The following is a 17624-nucleotide window of genomic DNA, read 5'->3' as shown; positions in this document are numbered from 1 at the left end:
AGCAGAGTAACACAAAAAGAGGTGCACACCATGACATCCTAATCCTCTGGTTGGGGTAGCTCCATAAAAAAAAAAAAAAAAAAAAATTAAAAAAAAATGGTGCTGGCTGAAAACACAACTGAAGCCAATTCTGCCCATTGCATTTACAGATGTTATGGGCAAGAAGGTACTATTACTGATCTTCTCTTGCAGGATATAGGCCACAGGCAATGCCAAGCAACTCCTTTCAACACTGTCTTGTTGAAATACAACTTGTCTTCTTTTGATTTGAAGATTACATAATGGAGAATCCATCAAGTCCTTAGGATAGCTCCCCAGTTTTTAATTATCCTCATTTAAAAAGCTTTGTCTAATTATGTTCTGAATTTGTCTACTTCAGCTTTCAGCCGTTGGCTGTTGATGCAGTGGGATTTCTGTATCCACACTGTCTACTGGCCGAGGCGATACGTGGGTACCCAGTGAAAAACTGAGTCCCACTCTGCTGGCAACGTTCAGAGGTACGGGAAACAGGGGGAGGTTGACTAGCTGGCAGAGGGAGCTGCAAGTCAACACCTCCCACACCAGCTGGGGGGGGGAATCTGGCCCTCAGTATGTGTGAAAAATTATTCATCTTCTATTTAAAATTAGAAAGAAAGACAACAGCATAACCTTAAGGCAAAAGTGTTGACAGAAAATTACAAATAATACCACCGCAAGGCTCCCATCTCATTTCCCTTGTAATTATTCCATATCCAAATGTACTTTGCTTTAAGTCAGACGGTGATTCTCCTCCCCCACCATAGATGTACACCATCCTGCGAGCACACTCATCTGGGAGCTGCGTTCCTCTAGCTCTTGCTAGTAGGCCGAGGAAGATCTAGCTACAGCACAACATTAAGTGACAGAGTTTAGGCCAGGAAACAAAGAATTCTCAAGGAAATTGCAGGGGGATTTAGGGACTCAGACTATAATTACTTAACTGTCCCCGATTTAACCAGGAGTAAGTTTGCCACTGTTGGGGCAGGGTTAAATCACTTTCATATAATGGCATGTCATGTGCTTCCAGCTTCTTTGGATTGGGGCAGCCTTGCTTTTCACGAGTGAAAACCTGTTTAATGGGGCCCAAGATGCCACCTGCATAAAGCACACAGCTAGAAGCCTGTAAGCAGGGTGCTGGACCATGATCCCCTGCATCAGGATGCAGTTTTCCTTTGAGCTGTCCTGACCTCAGGTGCTTGGACCTCGCATGGAAATGCAGCGTCAAATACCAGCGAATGAGATGAGCTCCAAAACCGAATATAAATGACTCTCTTGGAAGTGAACACAACTAAGATCTACGAGTTCCTACAGGGAAAACAAAGCACAGTGAAGCACAGGGTGAAAATATAAAGTGATGTTTGTCTGGTTTATTTGTGGGTTTGTCTTATTTGGGGTAAATTGGATATTGTGCAGAAGGTGTCAGGACTCCAGGCGAGTGTCCTACCCAGAAGGCAGTCCATCTATTGCCAATACCATGCCCCCAAGAACATGCTGTTTCCTGGTAACTCCAATGGAAGTGTTTTCCTTACTGATTCACCAACAGCTTGATACTCCTTGCTGGTCTCCCATCTAAGTACTGACTACCAATCTCCTCCTTGACAGGATCGCAGCATAAAAGCAGCAGGTACGCAGGGCAAAGAATCCAGCTCGTTCCTTCACACAGCACTGCAGCAAAAGTAGCAGGTATGTCTCAAAGGAGCAGAAAGACGGGATGGAGAAGCTATCATTTCTCTAGTCGCTTCTCTAATGACTTCTGAGGGCAGGCAAAGCAAGTTCTTTGAACAGAATAACAGAAAACCGAGCCAAACAAAACAGTACTTCGGAAAAGTGTGCTTTAGCCAAACAAACCCCACCACCTCTCCTGGCAGATGACAAAGCATCTCTGATCTGACCTCTTTGTACTGTGTTTAGAGAAATGCACAAAGCGGCTCCAATGCCAAAACACAGAAAGCCTCTCACCCATCATGCACAGGCAGCGCTGCAGGAAAATTGTGCGAGCTGACCGATACGAGATTCCAGGTGGGACAGGAAATTCAATCAGAAAAACACAGCTGCTTTAGCGCATAAAGCTCATTTTAATACTTAATCGGTCATTAAAAGCAAGGCAGGTGAGGTTATGAATATTAACCGTGGCACTTTCCTAACAGAACTCCACGAGGCCTGCAGCGACTGACTAGTAGGCAGCCATCAAAGCGGCCTCAGTGCCATTTCCAAGAGAAAAGAGATTGAATGCTCTCAACAAGCCAGCCCGCTATAGTAAATGCCACCGGGACTGTCTGTGTCAGCACCCAAACCAAGAACAATCTTGCATCTCACCCCTCGAGGGGGTCCATCCTGTTCAGGGCTGTGGGCCTGCATTGCATCTATTCCAGCTGTGTACATTTTGAAGACCCACATGAAATGGCAGCCTCCAGGGCTGTCAATCCAGCCCTAAGTTCATCTTGGGGGGGGGGGGGGGGGAAAAAAAAAAAAAACCCAAAAAAAAAATCATGCCCATACTCAGGAAATTCCAGAGTACTTGGGGGGGGGGGGGGGGAAAGAAAGCTAAAAGACTCCTGCCAGACAAACAGGCTCAGCTGCCATTAGAGGTCCTCTATCAAAAGCCCTGCTGACAAGTAATTAAATAATCTGTTGGAGCATCATGCATCCCTCTTCAGCTATCAACCTCCTGCTGACCCAAGAGTGGTATTAGCTGCCTCTGAGGGAGCTGCATTTAGTCCACTTTGGCTGGGGTAGTTGGACAGTAAGCTTTTTTAAAGAGAGAGGGGAAAGGTAATAGAAAGTAACAGCAGAACTGAGATAGCAAATCCCAAAGGAACCTAATGTTCTTTCCACTCACCACCTGCTGCACATTTGTAGTGAGTATTTTTCTGATTAAAGTAGCCTTTGTAAATGCTTTTCTTAATAGACAAACTAATTACTCCACACTGGAGACCAGCAGGAACTAAAGCATCTTGAAAAAACAAGTTTCTCCAAGTTAACACAAAATCTGAACAGTACATATATTTGTCCCCCACACAGCTCCCCCCCAGCATCCTTTCTACCTGTGCACAGTCATAGAAAATTGCTAAAAAGAGAAGCTGACCTGCCCCTCCTGTTGCAGGCAGCACAGTGCCGTTCTACATCAAGTTTCACCTTTAAGGAATGAGAGCTGCCAAGGTCCCGAAACAGTTTTCCAACAGAAAGAGCAACACAACCTGAAGAACTGTATCTCACAGCTGGCAAAACTAGTAAGTCCTCCCTGCAAGCCCAGGCAGACTGAAAAGGGTGCATGTAACCCAGCATGATAGCTGTGATGATCATAATAGGAACTAATCAGCCTACTAGTCTCAGATGGCATTTCATAAGTGGAGGGTTTCATCCTGCACAAAGTAGCATATGTGCCTTCTTCGGCAATCCCTTGCAGCCGAGCATGACTGTTTGTTTTATCTGTGGCCCTGAAAATGGCCAACAAGGCCGTCTTTGGCAGACCAGGCCTGATCTGCATCATTTCGGTCAAAGGGATCTTTGTCATTCTATCTTATGTATGGATATGCCCCCAATTACTGCAGCATCTAAGTAGGGAAGTGTTGCTATTCCCATTTTACAGATGGGAGATTGAGGCAAAGGGTAAATTACTCCTTCAAGATCACACACAAACTATGCCAGAAAATGGGATTAAGCTAACATCCCCAAAAATTGAAGTTAGCACCCTCACCGTGGATCACGCTCCCTCCCTTGAACATTGCTGGGAGTAATGAGCATCTCAATGGATAAACCTCTGACTTCCTATCTGCTACACAATTGATGAAGGTTATGGACAGGAGAGACAACGGAGTCTGTTTTACTGTCTTGATTCTTTTCATTACCAAGCCCATCAAGTTTTACTGCATAACTTGGTTGTTAGGGGTTTTAATAGTGTTCTCACCCTTATTTACATGATATATCACTATAAACTCGCATTGATTTTGTTTTATGACAATCTTCCCCACATTTCTCAAGAGCTAAAAAAATAGAAAAAAGAACACAAGAAAGAAAAATCAATGGCAGATTCTTCATTTTCTCGGTTAATGAAATTACTGCTTTTTCAGGGACTCCTGTGCCAACAAATGTGAACAACAGCTGTACTGAGAACGGGTTCTGAAATTAGGTTGACATCAACAAAACCGTACTCTGTGTATTATTTTCCTTTTGTTGATTTTTCAAAATAAAATAAAGGAATTCAAACTGATAAATATATATCTTTTTCAATATATAACCATTACATGGATACATTCGATAAAAGCCCAATATTTGTCTCTCTGAAAAAAAAAATCACTGGCAAAATCCACACTGGCTTCAGCGGAAGAAAGCTCAAGACATGAGAGTGCCACTGGAGCTATGCACAAAAGCTCTGTCGAGTATCTACTTTATGCTTTGTATTTAAAACCCTCCTGAAAGCAAGTCTCTCTCACCCCCTCCACCCCTTTGAGAGATGGCATACTCAATTCTTTGCCAGAGGCAAATTTTATTTCACATTCTATTAACAAATGCCAAAGGGACATTATAGTTATGCAGTTATGGACTCAAGAGTCAGAACCCGCCCCCCCAAAACTCATTCCCACCTATTTACCAAGACTCTTGTAGTGACACCCTCACTCATAGGTACCCGGGTACCTTTGCATGCTTGCCTCAAGATCCAGTTTTTATGCAACTTCTCACTTCTTGCCTTACAATGGGTGCATTTTGCAGCTTTGATGCTCTAATCCAAAAAGTTTTATGGATGGAAGTCCCTTCCTGCTGCCCCCCGCCCCAATAAAGACAGAATCTATTCTCTTTCCAGAGTATTACAAGATCTGCATGGTTTTCCCCTCATAGGATTCAAATGGTAAAAAAAGCAAGAGGTGTATAGTGGAAAAGAAGATGCTATAAACGAGCCCTCCCTCATTCAAGGCTTTATGCATTTCTCAGTGGAGCAAGTGAGAGCCTTTCCATCGACTTCAATGAAGGCTTGATCAAACCCAATGAATTCTTCTAGCCTGCAACAGCCACACACACAGTCAGTCCCTCGTCTAATAGGAAAATGTTACTGAGTGTGAATGGGGTTACACACACTTACAAGACGCATGTAGAACGAGGCAAGGCTCTTGTGAATGCTGGACTCATTCAATACAATTTTTCAGCAATTATTTTACTCAGTGGCTAACTTCTCTCCATTTCCCTCAGACTATTGTGTGACTGCTAAACAGTACTAAGTGTTAAGATGCATTGCTCATGTGTGAACTCCAATTTTCAAAGATTTATAAGGACCTCATTTCCTCAGGAAACCGCAAAGGTACATTATAACAGAGGGCTATTTTTCTGCCAAATTCCAGCTTTTCAGTCCCTTATTGCAGGCTGTGGGTTTTTTTTAAAGTAATTGAGAATAGGAACCTTTTCCTCCCTTCTTTTGACACTTAACAAGCTTATCTACCCCCAGTGCACATACTCCCTTGCAAGCAGAGAACAAACCTGAAAATCAGCATCAGAGACTAAAGTTTGAGTGCTACAAACGCAACGAAAACTAAGGGACCAAGAACTATTGCTCTTTCTATATGGCCGGGTGTACATCTATGCAAGTGACCCCCACGCTGACCAAACTATCTGAGATGCATTTGTGTTCAAGCCTTGTGTACCCGCCTCCGCTCTAGTAAGTGTTCCTGTGCCGCCTTCGCCCGGGCCCTAGATTTTGCGGGCCCTGGGCTTACAGGTGGGCCCCGAAGGCTACCTCTGCTGAAATCAGGAGGACCCCTGAACTCGCCTCCAGAGTTGGGGTGGTCCCCAGCGGGTGGTCTTGGGGCTCCGTCCTCCCCTACCCCCCAGCCACTTGCCACCTGTGGTTCTATCTTCTCTTGGCTTCCCCGATGTCCTAGGCCCGCCGCTGTCTCACCTCTGACCTGCCAGCCGTCCGTACAGGTCTCCGGCTCACTATGGCGCCTGCCGGGGTCTCCAGCCCAGACCTTCCACCTCGGCTCCTTCCTTAATCTGGCCGCTCGTCCCGGCCCTGGCCCTACTGCTTCTGAAGCGGCCGGTTCCTTCACTGGCTCTTCTGCTTGCAGCGCAGCCGGTTCCTCCACCGGCTCTGCCGTTCAGGGTGCCATCGGTTCCTTCCCCGGCTCTGCTACCCGCGATGCAGCCAGTTCCCTCACCGGCTCTGCTGCTCCAGACGCCGCTGGTTCCTACACCGGCTCTGCTGCTTGTGATGCAGCCAGTTCCCTCACTGGCTCCGCTGCTCCAGACGCCGCTGGTTCCTTCACCGGCTCTGCAGCTTGCACCGTCATCAATTTCCTCTGGGGCTTTGATGCCCCAGATGCCGCCAGTCCCTCCTTCGGCTCTACTGCCTGGAACACCATCAGTTTCTCCTCCGGCTCTGCTGACAGTGTTGTAGGGTTGACGGTGGGACCGACTGCTGCCGGTTGTGTTGCCGGCTTTCTCAGAGCCTGCCCTGGCTCCGCCCCTTGCTCTTGGTGCGGCCGAGAGCAGCGGCTGATCTCCTCCACGCTGGAGTTCCCTCCCGTGGTCTCTCCTCCTCAACCGCCCTGCTGCCTCGGCGGGGCTGCTTTTTGTTCCTTCCGGGAGGCGTCCTCCGCCCCCGCTGCTCTGCCACAGCCGGATAAACACCCGGCTGATTACCCGTGCCGGCATCTTTGGCGTACACGCCTCCTCCGGCTCTTCCGGACCTGCGGGAGTTAAGTAGGACTCCTTGCTGCCCCAGGGTTCCTTTGGTGTCCCAGCTCCCCTGGGACACCTTGTATCAGGTACCACCACTCCTTTGTGACTGATCTTGCTTGAGCCGAGGGGGATTTTAATTCCAATCCCTTCAGCACTAAAAAGAATGACCCCCTTGCATGTGAAATAAATGATTTTACGTCCCCTAACCAGCAGTCACAGACAACTAATTTCAGTGACTAAAAAAGAGACACAGAAAACCTTCCTACTACAGGACAAATGTACAGTTCCAAGCGCTCTCTCTGCCACTTTTGTGCTTTTTACCTCATTAAAGCTGGTGACACATCTATAGAAAACAGCATAGGAAGCGCGAGCGGTCTCTGCAAAACTTTTTTTTTATACTTTTATGCACAGACGCATCGCTCATGTAGAATCAGTGAAGCATCTTGCCACGTTCTCCCTGCCTAGTGCCATTATTAAAATAAAAGGTCACAAAACTGTTTGGTCCTTCCTCATTGCGCCAACCTGCGCTAGTCTGTGTCAACAACACTGGTCCCCAGTGGCACCTGTGTGTGCTGAATCGCAAATCATCATGAAAACATCAACTGGGACGGGTTTGTGTGCAACAGGCCAGCCCACACTGCATTGCTGATGGGCTTCCACCTGTTTTTGAAGATCCCATCGTCAATTCAATCTCCAGCCTTTTCAATCTTTGGGCTTGTCGGCCGAGACTGCCAGAGGTACCAATTAGCGCTAACAGCAGCAACTGGTGGTTTTGTAAGAAATCTCCAGTGTGCACCTCACTGGGGACTGGTAAGGAGATTTATTATTTATTTAGCATTCTAAAATCCAAGGTTTTTTTTGGTTTTGCTTTTTAAAGAAAGTAAGTCAGCAGGGTTGTTTTTCCTGCATTTTTATATATAAAATAAAAATTGGAAACCTTTGGTCTAGATTCTCCACACCCAGCAGGAAGAGTGGCAAGTAAGGGAGATGTTACAGGTCAACTTTAATGTGTGGATGTTCCCATTTCAAAGTTCCTTTCAAACTGGTTTAAAGGGCATTAAAGCTGTGCTAAGTTCCCTCTAAGTGTCTTACAAGTACACTGCAGGCAAGGGCCATCTTTGAGCCCTTCTCCCTAGCTCAAGCTAGGGTATTGCATCTGCTTCATGGAGATCAAGTGACCCATCTGCAGTCATCCAGCATCCCAAGATGCATGGCTCCCAGGCCCTCTCTCCCTGAAAACAATTCCATTTTCCCAAGCTCTCCTGCCCAAGGGGTAGTACTGGCCCCAAGCAAACACCCCCACCCAGTCCCATGCTATGAAACGGTTTTAACTTTAATACTGCCTCCCATTCCCCCGGCTCTTTCTCCAAAGCTGTGCTCCAGGCTATCAATTTTGGGGGCACAGGATGAGTGCTCTACCTGTGCTGCTTACTGGTGAGGGAGGAAGATAGCGGCTGAAGGGCAGAGACAAGGCAGTAGAGGTATTCTGTAATCCCTGAGCAATCTGCAAACACAAGTGATATATGCATTTAGATCAGCCCAATGAAGATACTGGGAACAAAAGCTGGATTTAACAGGCATTTAACTTTAACCAACCACTACCTCATGTCTTATCTTCAATAGAGTTGTTTGCATTCTCCCTTTGCTTCTACCAGCTTTGACACTCATGCAGCTCCCATTGACTTCATCATTGCTAACGTGGCGTGAGAGGGAGGATGCCAGGAGGCCTGGCCCAGGCTATTGAGCAGCCAGAGTTCAACAACTTTCACTCCCTAGTAAAAGGGACCTGTGCTTGCTGAATATACCAGTGGAGGTAAGAGTCCAGGAGGACACCAGGAGGGTCACTCGTACATGATGTTAAGGGAACAGTTACATTTTAAAATGTTAGCCATGTCATATGGGTTAACAAAATGTAATGAAAAGTAACTCCCATGCATGAGAAGCAGGCACTTTTAAAATCCATTCCTGAATTGATTTTAATTTCAGTCCAAGACTTTAAATGCCCTTTAGCAGCATTTGAATTGACTTTTTTTTTTTCAGTGACTCAGGAAGGCTTATTTTGTAGAAGACTTGGAGATCGTGCTTTGGCGGGCAATGCTAGGAAATATTTGTAAATGGAAAAGGAAAGGTTGTGGAGCTCTGGCCCTTTGAGAAACGTGATGGGAGGGATCCCTGGCTCCATTAGTGTGGCAATTACTTCTTTCCTTCTTATTGAGGATGTTCATTTAAAAGTTACATTCTGAGTTAGCAAATCATTTGGGGGACGAAGGGCAAATTATTAGAAAGTGCCCGAGAGGCTCAGAGCCTACAACCTAATTGGCTATAAAGACACTTGGGCAATTGCAAATGTTTTGTTAGCAGTTTAGATCAGCGCAGCTTGATTTCCAGGATGTGGCTCCTATTGCAGGCACCGGAAGGAGCTGGCTGGGCTCTTCAGCACAGAAGTGAATGTGATTTAGCACCGGGATTCAGCAGCTGTCACATAGGGCTCTCTTTTCTGGCCATCTGTGTCAAACCGCACTGTTGCCTCTCTGGAAGTGACGTTGGACAGGTCAGACAAACAGCTCTGGCTGAAGCTATATGATCCCTTATCAAAGTTGGGAATGTTTTTGCTGACCAGCTGCAAACATGACAATGTCTGCATAGGCCAGAGCTCATCTGCTTGGTCTACTATTACCAAGCACAGACATACAAACCTCCAACAAAAAACAACAATGAAAATAAATAATAACTAAAAACGAATAAGTGTAAATATACAGGGAGGTTTTACTCTGTTGAGATAACAATAGGTAGAGCTATTTTAATTCAATACATCACAATCGTGTGAACTGCTATTTACTGGATCAGACCATAGGTCCATCAAGCCCCGTAGCCAGTCTTGCATAGTGACAGGGAGTAGATGCTGTGGAGAACAGTGAACAAAGCATGTCCAAAATTTTCCACTCTCTGAATGCTGGAAGCTGCAGTGGGATTGGAGCAGAGGTGTAGGAAAGTCTGATTAAGAGGCTGCAGCCCTACCTACTATAATCAGTACCTAATGATGGGCCCAGGAGCAGATCCAGGGGGTGCACTGGCGTACTTGCACCCCAGCTTTGACCCCCGCTCCACCCCAAGTTTAAAACCAACTGGCAGTGGCAGAAGCATTTCTAGTCCGACAGGGCTGAGGGAGTCAATTGACTTCCTGGCTCATTGTTATCTCCTTGATCCCTTCTACATTCTCCATCCAATAGGTGTTAACAACCCTCTGTCCTTTTTAATTGCCTTCATGTTCCACCAATCAAACTATCTTTTGTTCTGCAATTCTACTCCGTTTGCTGCTCCTGATAATGAAGCTCCTATTTCACAGCCCTGCAGATTGTTTTTTAACTCATTCCAATGAAGCTATTTTCGTTTTGGCTTCAATCTTAAACTGCATAATATAGCCCTAGGCCCCTACCATATTAGTAAAGCTTCTAGTTCCTTTCTAAGTGGAGAAAAATGCTTTTCCAAATTCTGCCCATGGATAGGCCTTTCCTCCAAGAACTGGTCCAGCCCCTTTTGAACCGAGTTAAGGTACTGGCCTCCACAACTTCTTGGAGGCTTATAAAGGGGAAGAACCTCAATGTTTATTGCTTACATTTCCCTTCTTGATAATTCCTAAGATTATTTGCTATCTTGACTGCTCCTGAACACTGTGCTGATGTGGACAGTTTGCTAAAAACAATGGACCCAAGATCTCTTTCCTGTCTTTCTTAAAAGTCTACGCTGTAAACGTTTTGGGGTAGGGATGGCTGCCGTGTTCTGCACTGGTATGGTATCTATCATACTGGGGTCCAGATCTGTGACAGGGTTCGTTCACAGATCCCATTACAATACAACTAATGACTTCATTTGTGGTACGCATAGAGTCCTTATCACCAGGGATCCGGGTTTTCTGTTTGCCACAGAAGAACACACATTTTCTCCTTTAAGAGGAGAAAACTGGGAAGTGGCAGGTTTCCCCTTACAGGCGGTCAGCCTTCCGGCCTGCAAGAAGCTGCTTGGGGCTGGCGAGGAGTGGGAGGAGGGCAATTGGAGGCACAGGGTGCACATGCATGTGCTCATACACACTCAGCTGACATACAGCCAGGCAGGGTGGTGGGAGCCTTTCCAGCAGCTGCATACAGGTAAGTCAATGGGGGAAGGTGTTGGAGGGCCAGGGCTTGGGGACTATCCTGGGGGGAGGGGGTGCCTGCCAGCATTGGGAGAAGATGTCCAGGCACCAAGACTGCAGCAGGGCAGGGGAGGGTCTGAGGAACCACTTGGTGCTACCAGCAAGACCAGCTCCCCTTCTCCTCCATCTGGGGCTGGACTTGCTCTGCTGCTGCCTGCATGAGCTGCAGGTGCCACGCTCTGGCCTGATGGGATGGAGAGCAGCTGGAGCCCCTCCCCTGCAGTATAGCCCAGGCCAGAGCTGAGCTTGGTTTGGCTTAAACCTGCTGCTGTGGAGCACAGTGCTGGTCCTCCCCGCCACATCCCAGCCCCGGCCCCAGCCGGTGGCACAGGGCAGCATGTGATGCTCCAGCTGCTGCTTGTGCTTCCACTTTAGGTATGCTGTATGCACCTCACGCTAGAGGCTGTCTCCACTGTGTCCTCACAGACCACCATCCTGTGAGTTCGCGCAGGACTGACCATGGCAAGGGGCACGGGGCTGTGGCTGGGGAGTGAGGGGTAGTGGCAGGGGCAGGGCACCAGCATATCAGGGCTGCTCAGTGCCACAAAGCAGCAGGGAGGGACAGCCGCAGCTGGACCCACATCCTGGTGAGTGAAGGGGGCAGGGGAGCTTTAAATTTTCCATGATAAAAAACAAAACAAAAATTAAACATGAAAATATATAGGTAATTAGAATTTGTTTTATATTATAATGACTGAGGCACTGGTAGGCTTCCAAACTGTTTAAAGATTGTAATATATCAATACAACATTGTGTTCAACTGACACCTAATTAATTATATAGTGGCGATTCATTTTAATTGTGGCAAAATGCAGATGGGGGAGGTTAATAAAGAGAATTTAGAGGTTTTAAACAGAGAAAACCAGGATCCCTGCTTATCACCCACCTCTATCCATTTCTCATATGAAATGTTCATTGTGAAGCAACTAAATCTGAGCGAACATACATCTGTATTTGATGTCACATAACAAAATAACTTCAGAACTGAAGAAGCGGCCAGTGACTAAAACTGAAATTAAACCCCCCCCCCCACACACCACAGACTATTTGAATAAAAGGCATGCAGCAACATGGACCCTGCTTGGATGGTTGGAGAGGTGGTATGCAGACGCACACAGCAGAAGTGCACCTGGCTGGGTTAGGTGTTTGCCTAGCCCAATTGTGCAGATTAGCTGAACATCCTCTTAAGAGCTTTACAGTGCTATTTGTTTTAGAAGGTTGCAAAATTTTCCGTTGTGCCCCAACTAATCCAAAACAGAGAAGCCAGCCAAATCCATTCTGCCCACCCACCATTATTTACCCAGTTTTAGGAATTTAACACAGCAATCTGAAGCAGAGAAACTTCTTGCCATCTGATGCCTCCAGTTTCAAAGAAAGCCTAATCTCAAGACTAGGGAAAGGCTGGTCAGACAGCAGTGTGAGCTGCACTGATCACAACTGCTAAGGTAACTCATATACACCTGGGTCCAGCTGAACTGCATTAGTCAGACGAGGATGGACATAAAACACAAAGGGGCACCTATACATGAGCAGTGAGGCTGTTCTGACATGCTGTAATTACAGCACCGTGGAGTAGATGCGATTAATCGAGTCCGCTGCAGCGTGATAATTACCATGCTCCAAAAGACTCCAGCACCACATGCATCAGCATCCCTGCAGCTAAAAATAGTGGTGGGGGCTAAAGAGTTAAAGTGCCCCTGCCACCATTTTTTAAGTGCAGGGAGTTGATACACAAGACACTCCAGGTGCTTTAATTACAGCATCTCTTGGAGCCGCTCCGATTCAAGCACCCCACAACCAGAGCGCATGTATAAACACCCAAGGTGTTCCTCTTCTTTTATTTCTGGAGTAACACTTTCATTCAAGCAGTGAAATCAAGTTAATTTCTTCCTTGGTAAAAATTTCAGAACCTGACCCACAGGGACCCACATTCAGAGCCACCACAACTGGCCAAATACACCCCCAGCATAATGCCACTAAGTGGTGGAATTGCACCACAACGTATATGGCTCAGCATCCTCTCTTGTATTGAAAAATGCTGATTCTCCTATGGGTCTTTTAATACTATGTTCTATTAATTTGTTGGCTATCTGACTATGAAATTGCAATTAAGGTATCACTACCATAACTCTGCCTTCAGCAAAGGCATTTTTTTCCCCCTTAAATGAAAGTAAGATTTATGGTACTTAAATACATGCACTGTATACTAGAATGAGATTTAAAATACTGGCTAATTCTAGCCCAGTGGTGGAAATGTTATTGCAAATTCCTATATGTGGAGACATTTATAGGGAAGCATGTCCAGAATTCTTGTCCTCTCTGTTATTTCTTCCTTCTACAACGGAGTATACTTATTTTCCATACACTTTTAGAAGATGCTTTCAAATCCTTTAAGTTTTCCAAGGTTAAAACAAATAAGGCAGTGATGTCCTTTGTCTTTACTGCTTGTACTGCAGCTGGAGTAATATATCTCCTAATATTCATAAGGTCACTCCATCAGGAAATATAAGAAGTGCCTGGAGAAAATCTTTTAATCATGGAGATAACTGTTTATGATAGCTGTCTGTTTTTAATTAGTCTGCATGCCCATTCTCGGCTGTGGATTCCCACAGAGGATTCTTGTAAGCAAGGCTTCTTTCTGTATTTGCAAGCTAGATTCTGTATGTAGGCAAGACCTCTACTCACATGCCTTGCAAGTCTTCCCTAGGAGTTTTCTGATCATAAACAACTACAAAACTATTTTCCAAGTAAAAAAGGTGCAGTTAAAATGAGTTGTCTGAGCAGGAAATATGCTCTCAATCACAGCTAAGGGGAGTTGGGACAAAATCTAGGAAAACTGCATTAACTTAACAGGGGCTATCTGTTTATTTTAAAATCAGCATCTACCATAGACTTAGGTGTCCTTTAGCCTGTATACATAACAGGCTTCCCCAAAGGAGAACAGTCATATTTTAATGCAATTGTTACTCTTAAAATACCATGCAATTTTTAAAAAGGTAAGCTAAAGTGTATAGGAGTCTTGACAAAGTGCAAGTGTCCTCTCCAGATTCTAGTGGGCAAGAAATCCACGACAAAAATCTATATTCTTATCAACCTAGAGAATATTTTTTTGTTTTCAAACTATGCACCCAGCACTCATCTGACATTATTTCCATTATTAAGAACAACAACAACTTAAGTTGACTTAAATCATGTCATTAGTTGGTTCCTAGAGGTCCCACTAGACAAAAGCAAGTTCTCTTTTGACTTTAGGTAAAAATTGAGCGCCCCGCAAGAACAGATTTTTCAAAGGTATTTAGGTGCCAAATCCCACAGACTTCAATAAAGGTATGATCTCAACCCTTGTGCCAAGAGTTTCACTGAGAGCACTCTGACTCCAGAGCCCCAGTGTTCAAATCTAAGGCTATTACATGAGCAACCCAGCCAATCGCAATTTCCAGGATGGTGAAGAACCAGGGGCTGAGCCTACCCCATAACTGAACTGCAGAGATTAAAACAGCCGTCTCAAATTGCAGCTAGAAACAACCACCACCACCAGACACATCTACACGACACTAGAGTTTTAGTGCCAAGCAAAGAGCAATGCTAATAAAGTATAATGCTAGCCTGGATGCTCCAGATACTGCCTGAATTGCATTTCAACTGTCCAATTAGCAAAGAACACTGAACACAGAAAACTCTGGTAAGGCTTGCAGTCCCAAGGAAGGTTTGTAGCATCTGAGACAAATACCAATATTTAATGACCCCAAATGCAGGTGTCATTTATAAAAGTGCTCCAAGCAATTTCTCACTGTCATTTCAATGTGCTCTGGGTGGAAGAGCCCATTGAAGAAGCTCAAAAGCAAAGGTCCAGGACAACACTCTGTATCTGGCTTGATCAAGATGTGAAATCTGGGTAATCTAATCCAACTCAATTTACTTTAGGTAGAATAGTAAGTACTATCAATACCAACACCTGTTCAGTACCTTAAGTCTTTGAGGGTCATTATTTAATATGTGCAGACACCACACCTCTGTACAAGTTAAATTACTCATTATCTCCATTCTGGCACATGGGGAAACTGAGGCAGAAGCATTAACAGCTGTGGAATTAGAATTTGGGAGTTTCTGGCTCAAATAATGCATGCAGGCCCCCCAGACTCCCTGCAGCAAAAGTGGAATTGGGAACAGGATAAACTAAATGTGTGACAGCACTGTGTTAGATAATGAGCTCCCAGACTATTTAGGATATTAAGCTTTTCAATCCTGTCCAGCAAAACAGCAACTTCTATGACTGCCCATCCTTGTCCTAAACTCGCAGCCAGTGTCTTTATGAACACTGCAAGCCAGCTACATCAAAGATGGATCATAAAAAAAAAAATCTTAATATTGACATTCACAGCATGCGACACCAAGATGGAAACGAGCCTCCACTTCATTATAAACCAGCATTTGGAACAGGACATGGAAAGGAAAAGTAACTCACATGGTGCGTGGAACATCACCAGGACAGACGAATGCTCCTTGATAAACTTGTCAAAGTCTTCATCAGTCAGGTGATAAACTGCGCTCTCCTCATCTGCCCAGGGAGTCTCTGGGGCCTGCGGCTGCGGTGGCACAGGGCTATAAAACAAAAGACGTAGCTGAGAGGAAGCTCTTTGGTGATGAATAACAACTGCTGCAGCCAATCAGATTGTGGGGAACCAATTTGATTTCTCAATGCTGCTGCATGACATGCTAACCTCACCAAATGGGGTTCTTTAATTGGTTCCACTCTGAGCTGATAAGCGCTGAAACCTAGATAAAAATGGAGGGGGGGAAATCCATCATGAGCAGAAGCTCCTGCAGACAGCAGAAACAGAAGCAGGTAGAGTGGAGAGATTAAAAAAAAAGAACCACTTTTGTTACTCCATTGTAAAAAAAAAAAACCTGGGGGTTTTTTTATTACCCTTTAAGCCAGCTCAGCAAGAAGCTCCCCATTCTCACTGCATTAGCATTTGCCAGTACACACATTGCAAGGAAAAGGAAAGCAGAGACAGCCCAGCAAGTTATATGGTTTGAGTCACTGCTCTTCTGCCAAAGCAAAGCAACAGGAATGATCATGGGGCCATGGGACAAGACCCACACTCAATCTATCTACAGTACCCCTGGGAGCACCTCCCCAATACCTAGGAATTTATCCTCAATAACCTGTGAGATAGAGGTAATAACACTTACCCATTTTAAAACAGGCATTTAAAGGTCCCTGTTCAAAGTACTCAAGCACATATGGAACCTTTGATATGTGATCAGTCCTACTGGCTTCCCCAGTTCTGCTCCTGAATTGGCATCCGAGATTCAATGACTACTTAAGGATCTATGTAAAAATCTGAAATAGAGCTGGGAGCTGAACCCCCATCCCCCGAGTTCTGGCTCAGTGCTTCAAATCACCAAAGAGCAAGGGTTTTTTGTCTTACTTTTCAGCTAGGCAAGCTGTCGGACAAGCTTTCAGGTACCAGATTCTTCCTTGCTTCCATGAATGTACATTAAAGGGACAGAACTTAGCACATGCTAACAAGGACTACACTAAACTTGACCTTTTATTTATTAAAACTTAATAATAAAAGCAGAGCCAAACATAGGAACATCTAGATCCAGACTTTGGAGATAGTATTGATTTAGCTGGCTGCACTAGGTCCAAACCCCATCCAAAAAAAGAGAAAGCTTACATCTGGTCTCTCTCTAACGAAGCAGATTTGCTATGTTTGATTAAAACCTAATACTGTTTCAAGCTGCTTTGAACAGGGCATGGAAAGTAGATAACTCATTTATCTTGCCTTGCTCCTTTCCAAGCTGAAAGCCTAGTTTGGTAACAGCAGAAAAGGGAGACAGACAGAAGTAGCAGACAGCATCAACATATGCTGGGAAAAATGATCCAAGAATAAAAAGCAAGGTCTGGTAAACCAGGAAGCACATCTCACTGGCCTTTTTATAGAAAAGAAGCATTCAGGAATCTCAAATCAAAGATCATGGTGCCATTGTACCAAGCAGTGGAGACACAAACAAAGTATATTCCCTGCCCTGGTGAATTCAACATCTTAAAAAGAAATGGAGAGGACCTACAAGTGGGTAAAAGATAAGTGGGCTGGTAGTGCCTTAGCAGGTGGATCAGGCAGTGAATTGTACAGAAAAAAACAGCTTGCTAGTTGCCTGTGCATTGCCTGCAAATTACTTGCACGGGGTAATCTGTAAAAGATGCAGATTTTAAAGAGGGACAGAACTTGACCGAGTCAGAGAGAATCTGGTCACCTTAAAGGCATTAACAGACAAGAGCAAGACAAATGTTAGTGATCCCAAATCATCTATTTTGGTACCTAAGTAATACACAGAAGAAAAGGCAGTCTATACAAGCATCTTGCTTAATCATGACTCTGTGGGTGCATGGCTAGATAGGAGCAAAGGAGACATCTTGATGCTAGACAGACACAGCAAGAAAAATCTGAAACGCTATTTAAGCACTATGAGCATTGAAAACCTCATGCCCAAAGACAGACAGGGAATGACAGAGAAGTCTGGGAGAGTAATCAAGAGCTAATTAAACTAACAAACGACAGCAAGTGGAGTGCTTTAATTGAACAGCTGAGCAGTAAGGTAGAGCCCAACAGGAGGTCAAAAAAGGCAGCTAAGAGATAAGCTAAGTATCCACTAAGGCAGTTTGCAGATGTCTGGCGAACCATCTAGATTGATGGAGCTAAAAAAGGTAGAAATTAAGACTTTAGTGCAAAGG

The 17624-nt window shown here is 45.0% G+C and overlaps 1 protein-coding gene across 5 annotated transcripts in view; it reads right to left on the bottom strand.

Moving 5' to 3' along the window:
- The window catches only part of PDIA5 (protein disulfide isomerase family A member 5), a 139533-nt gene that overhangs the window by 60414 nt on the left and 61495 nt on the right, over positions 1–17624 (bottom strand). For all 5 annotated transcript variants that reach the window (XR_003091828.1, XM_025191966.1, XM_025191964.1 and 2 more), the window contains one exon: positions 15345–15481. Coding sequence is in view for 4 of the 5 variants with exons in the window: in XM_025191966.1 (XP_025047751.1) it covers positions 15345–15481 (137 nt within the window). In the remaining variant the exon portion in view is untranslated. The remainder of the gene's footprint in view (positions 1–15344; positions 15482–17624) is intronic.

The sequence above is a fragment of the Alligator sinensis genome, unplaced genomic scaffold (genome assembly GCF_000455745.1).
Source record: "Alligator sinensis unplaced genomic scaffold, ASM45574v1 scaffold916_1, whole genome shotgun sequence".
NCBI lineage: Eukaryota > Metazoa > Chordata > Crocodylia > Alligatoridae > Alligator > Alligator sinensis.
Note: the sequence above shows the minus strand (reverse complement) of the source record. Positions and strands in the feature narration are given on the sequence as shown.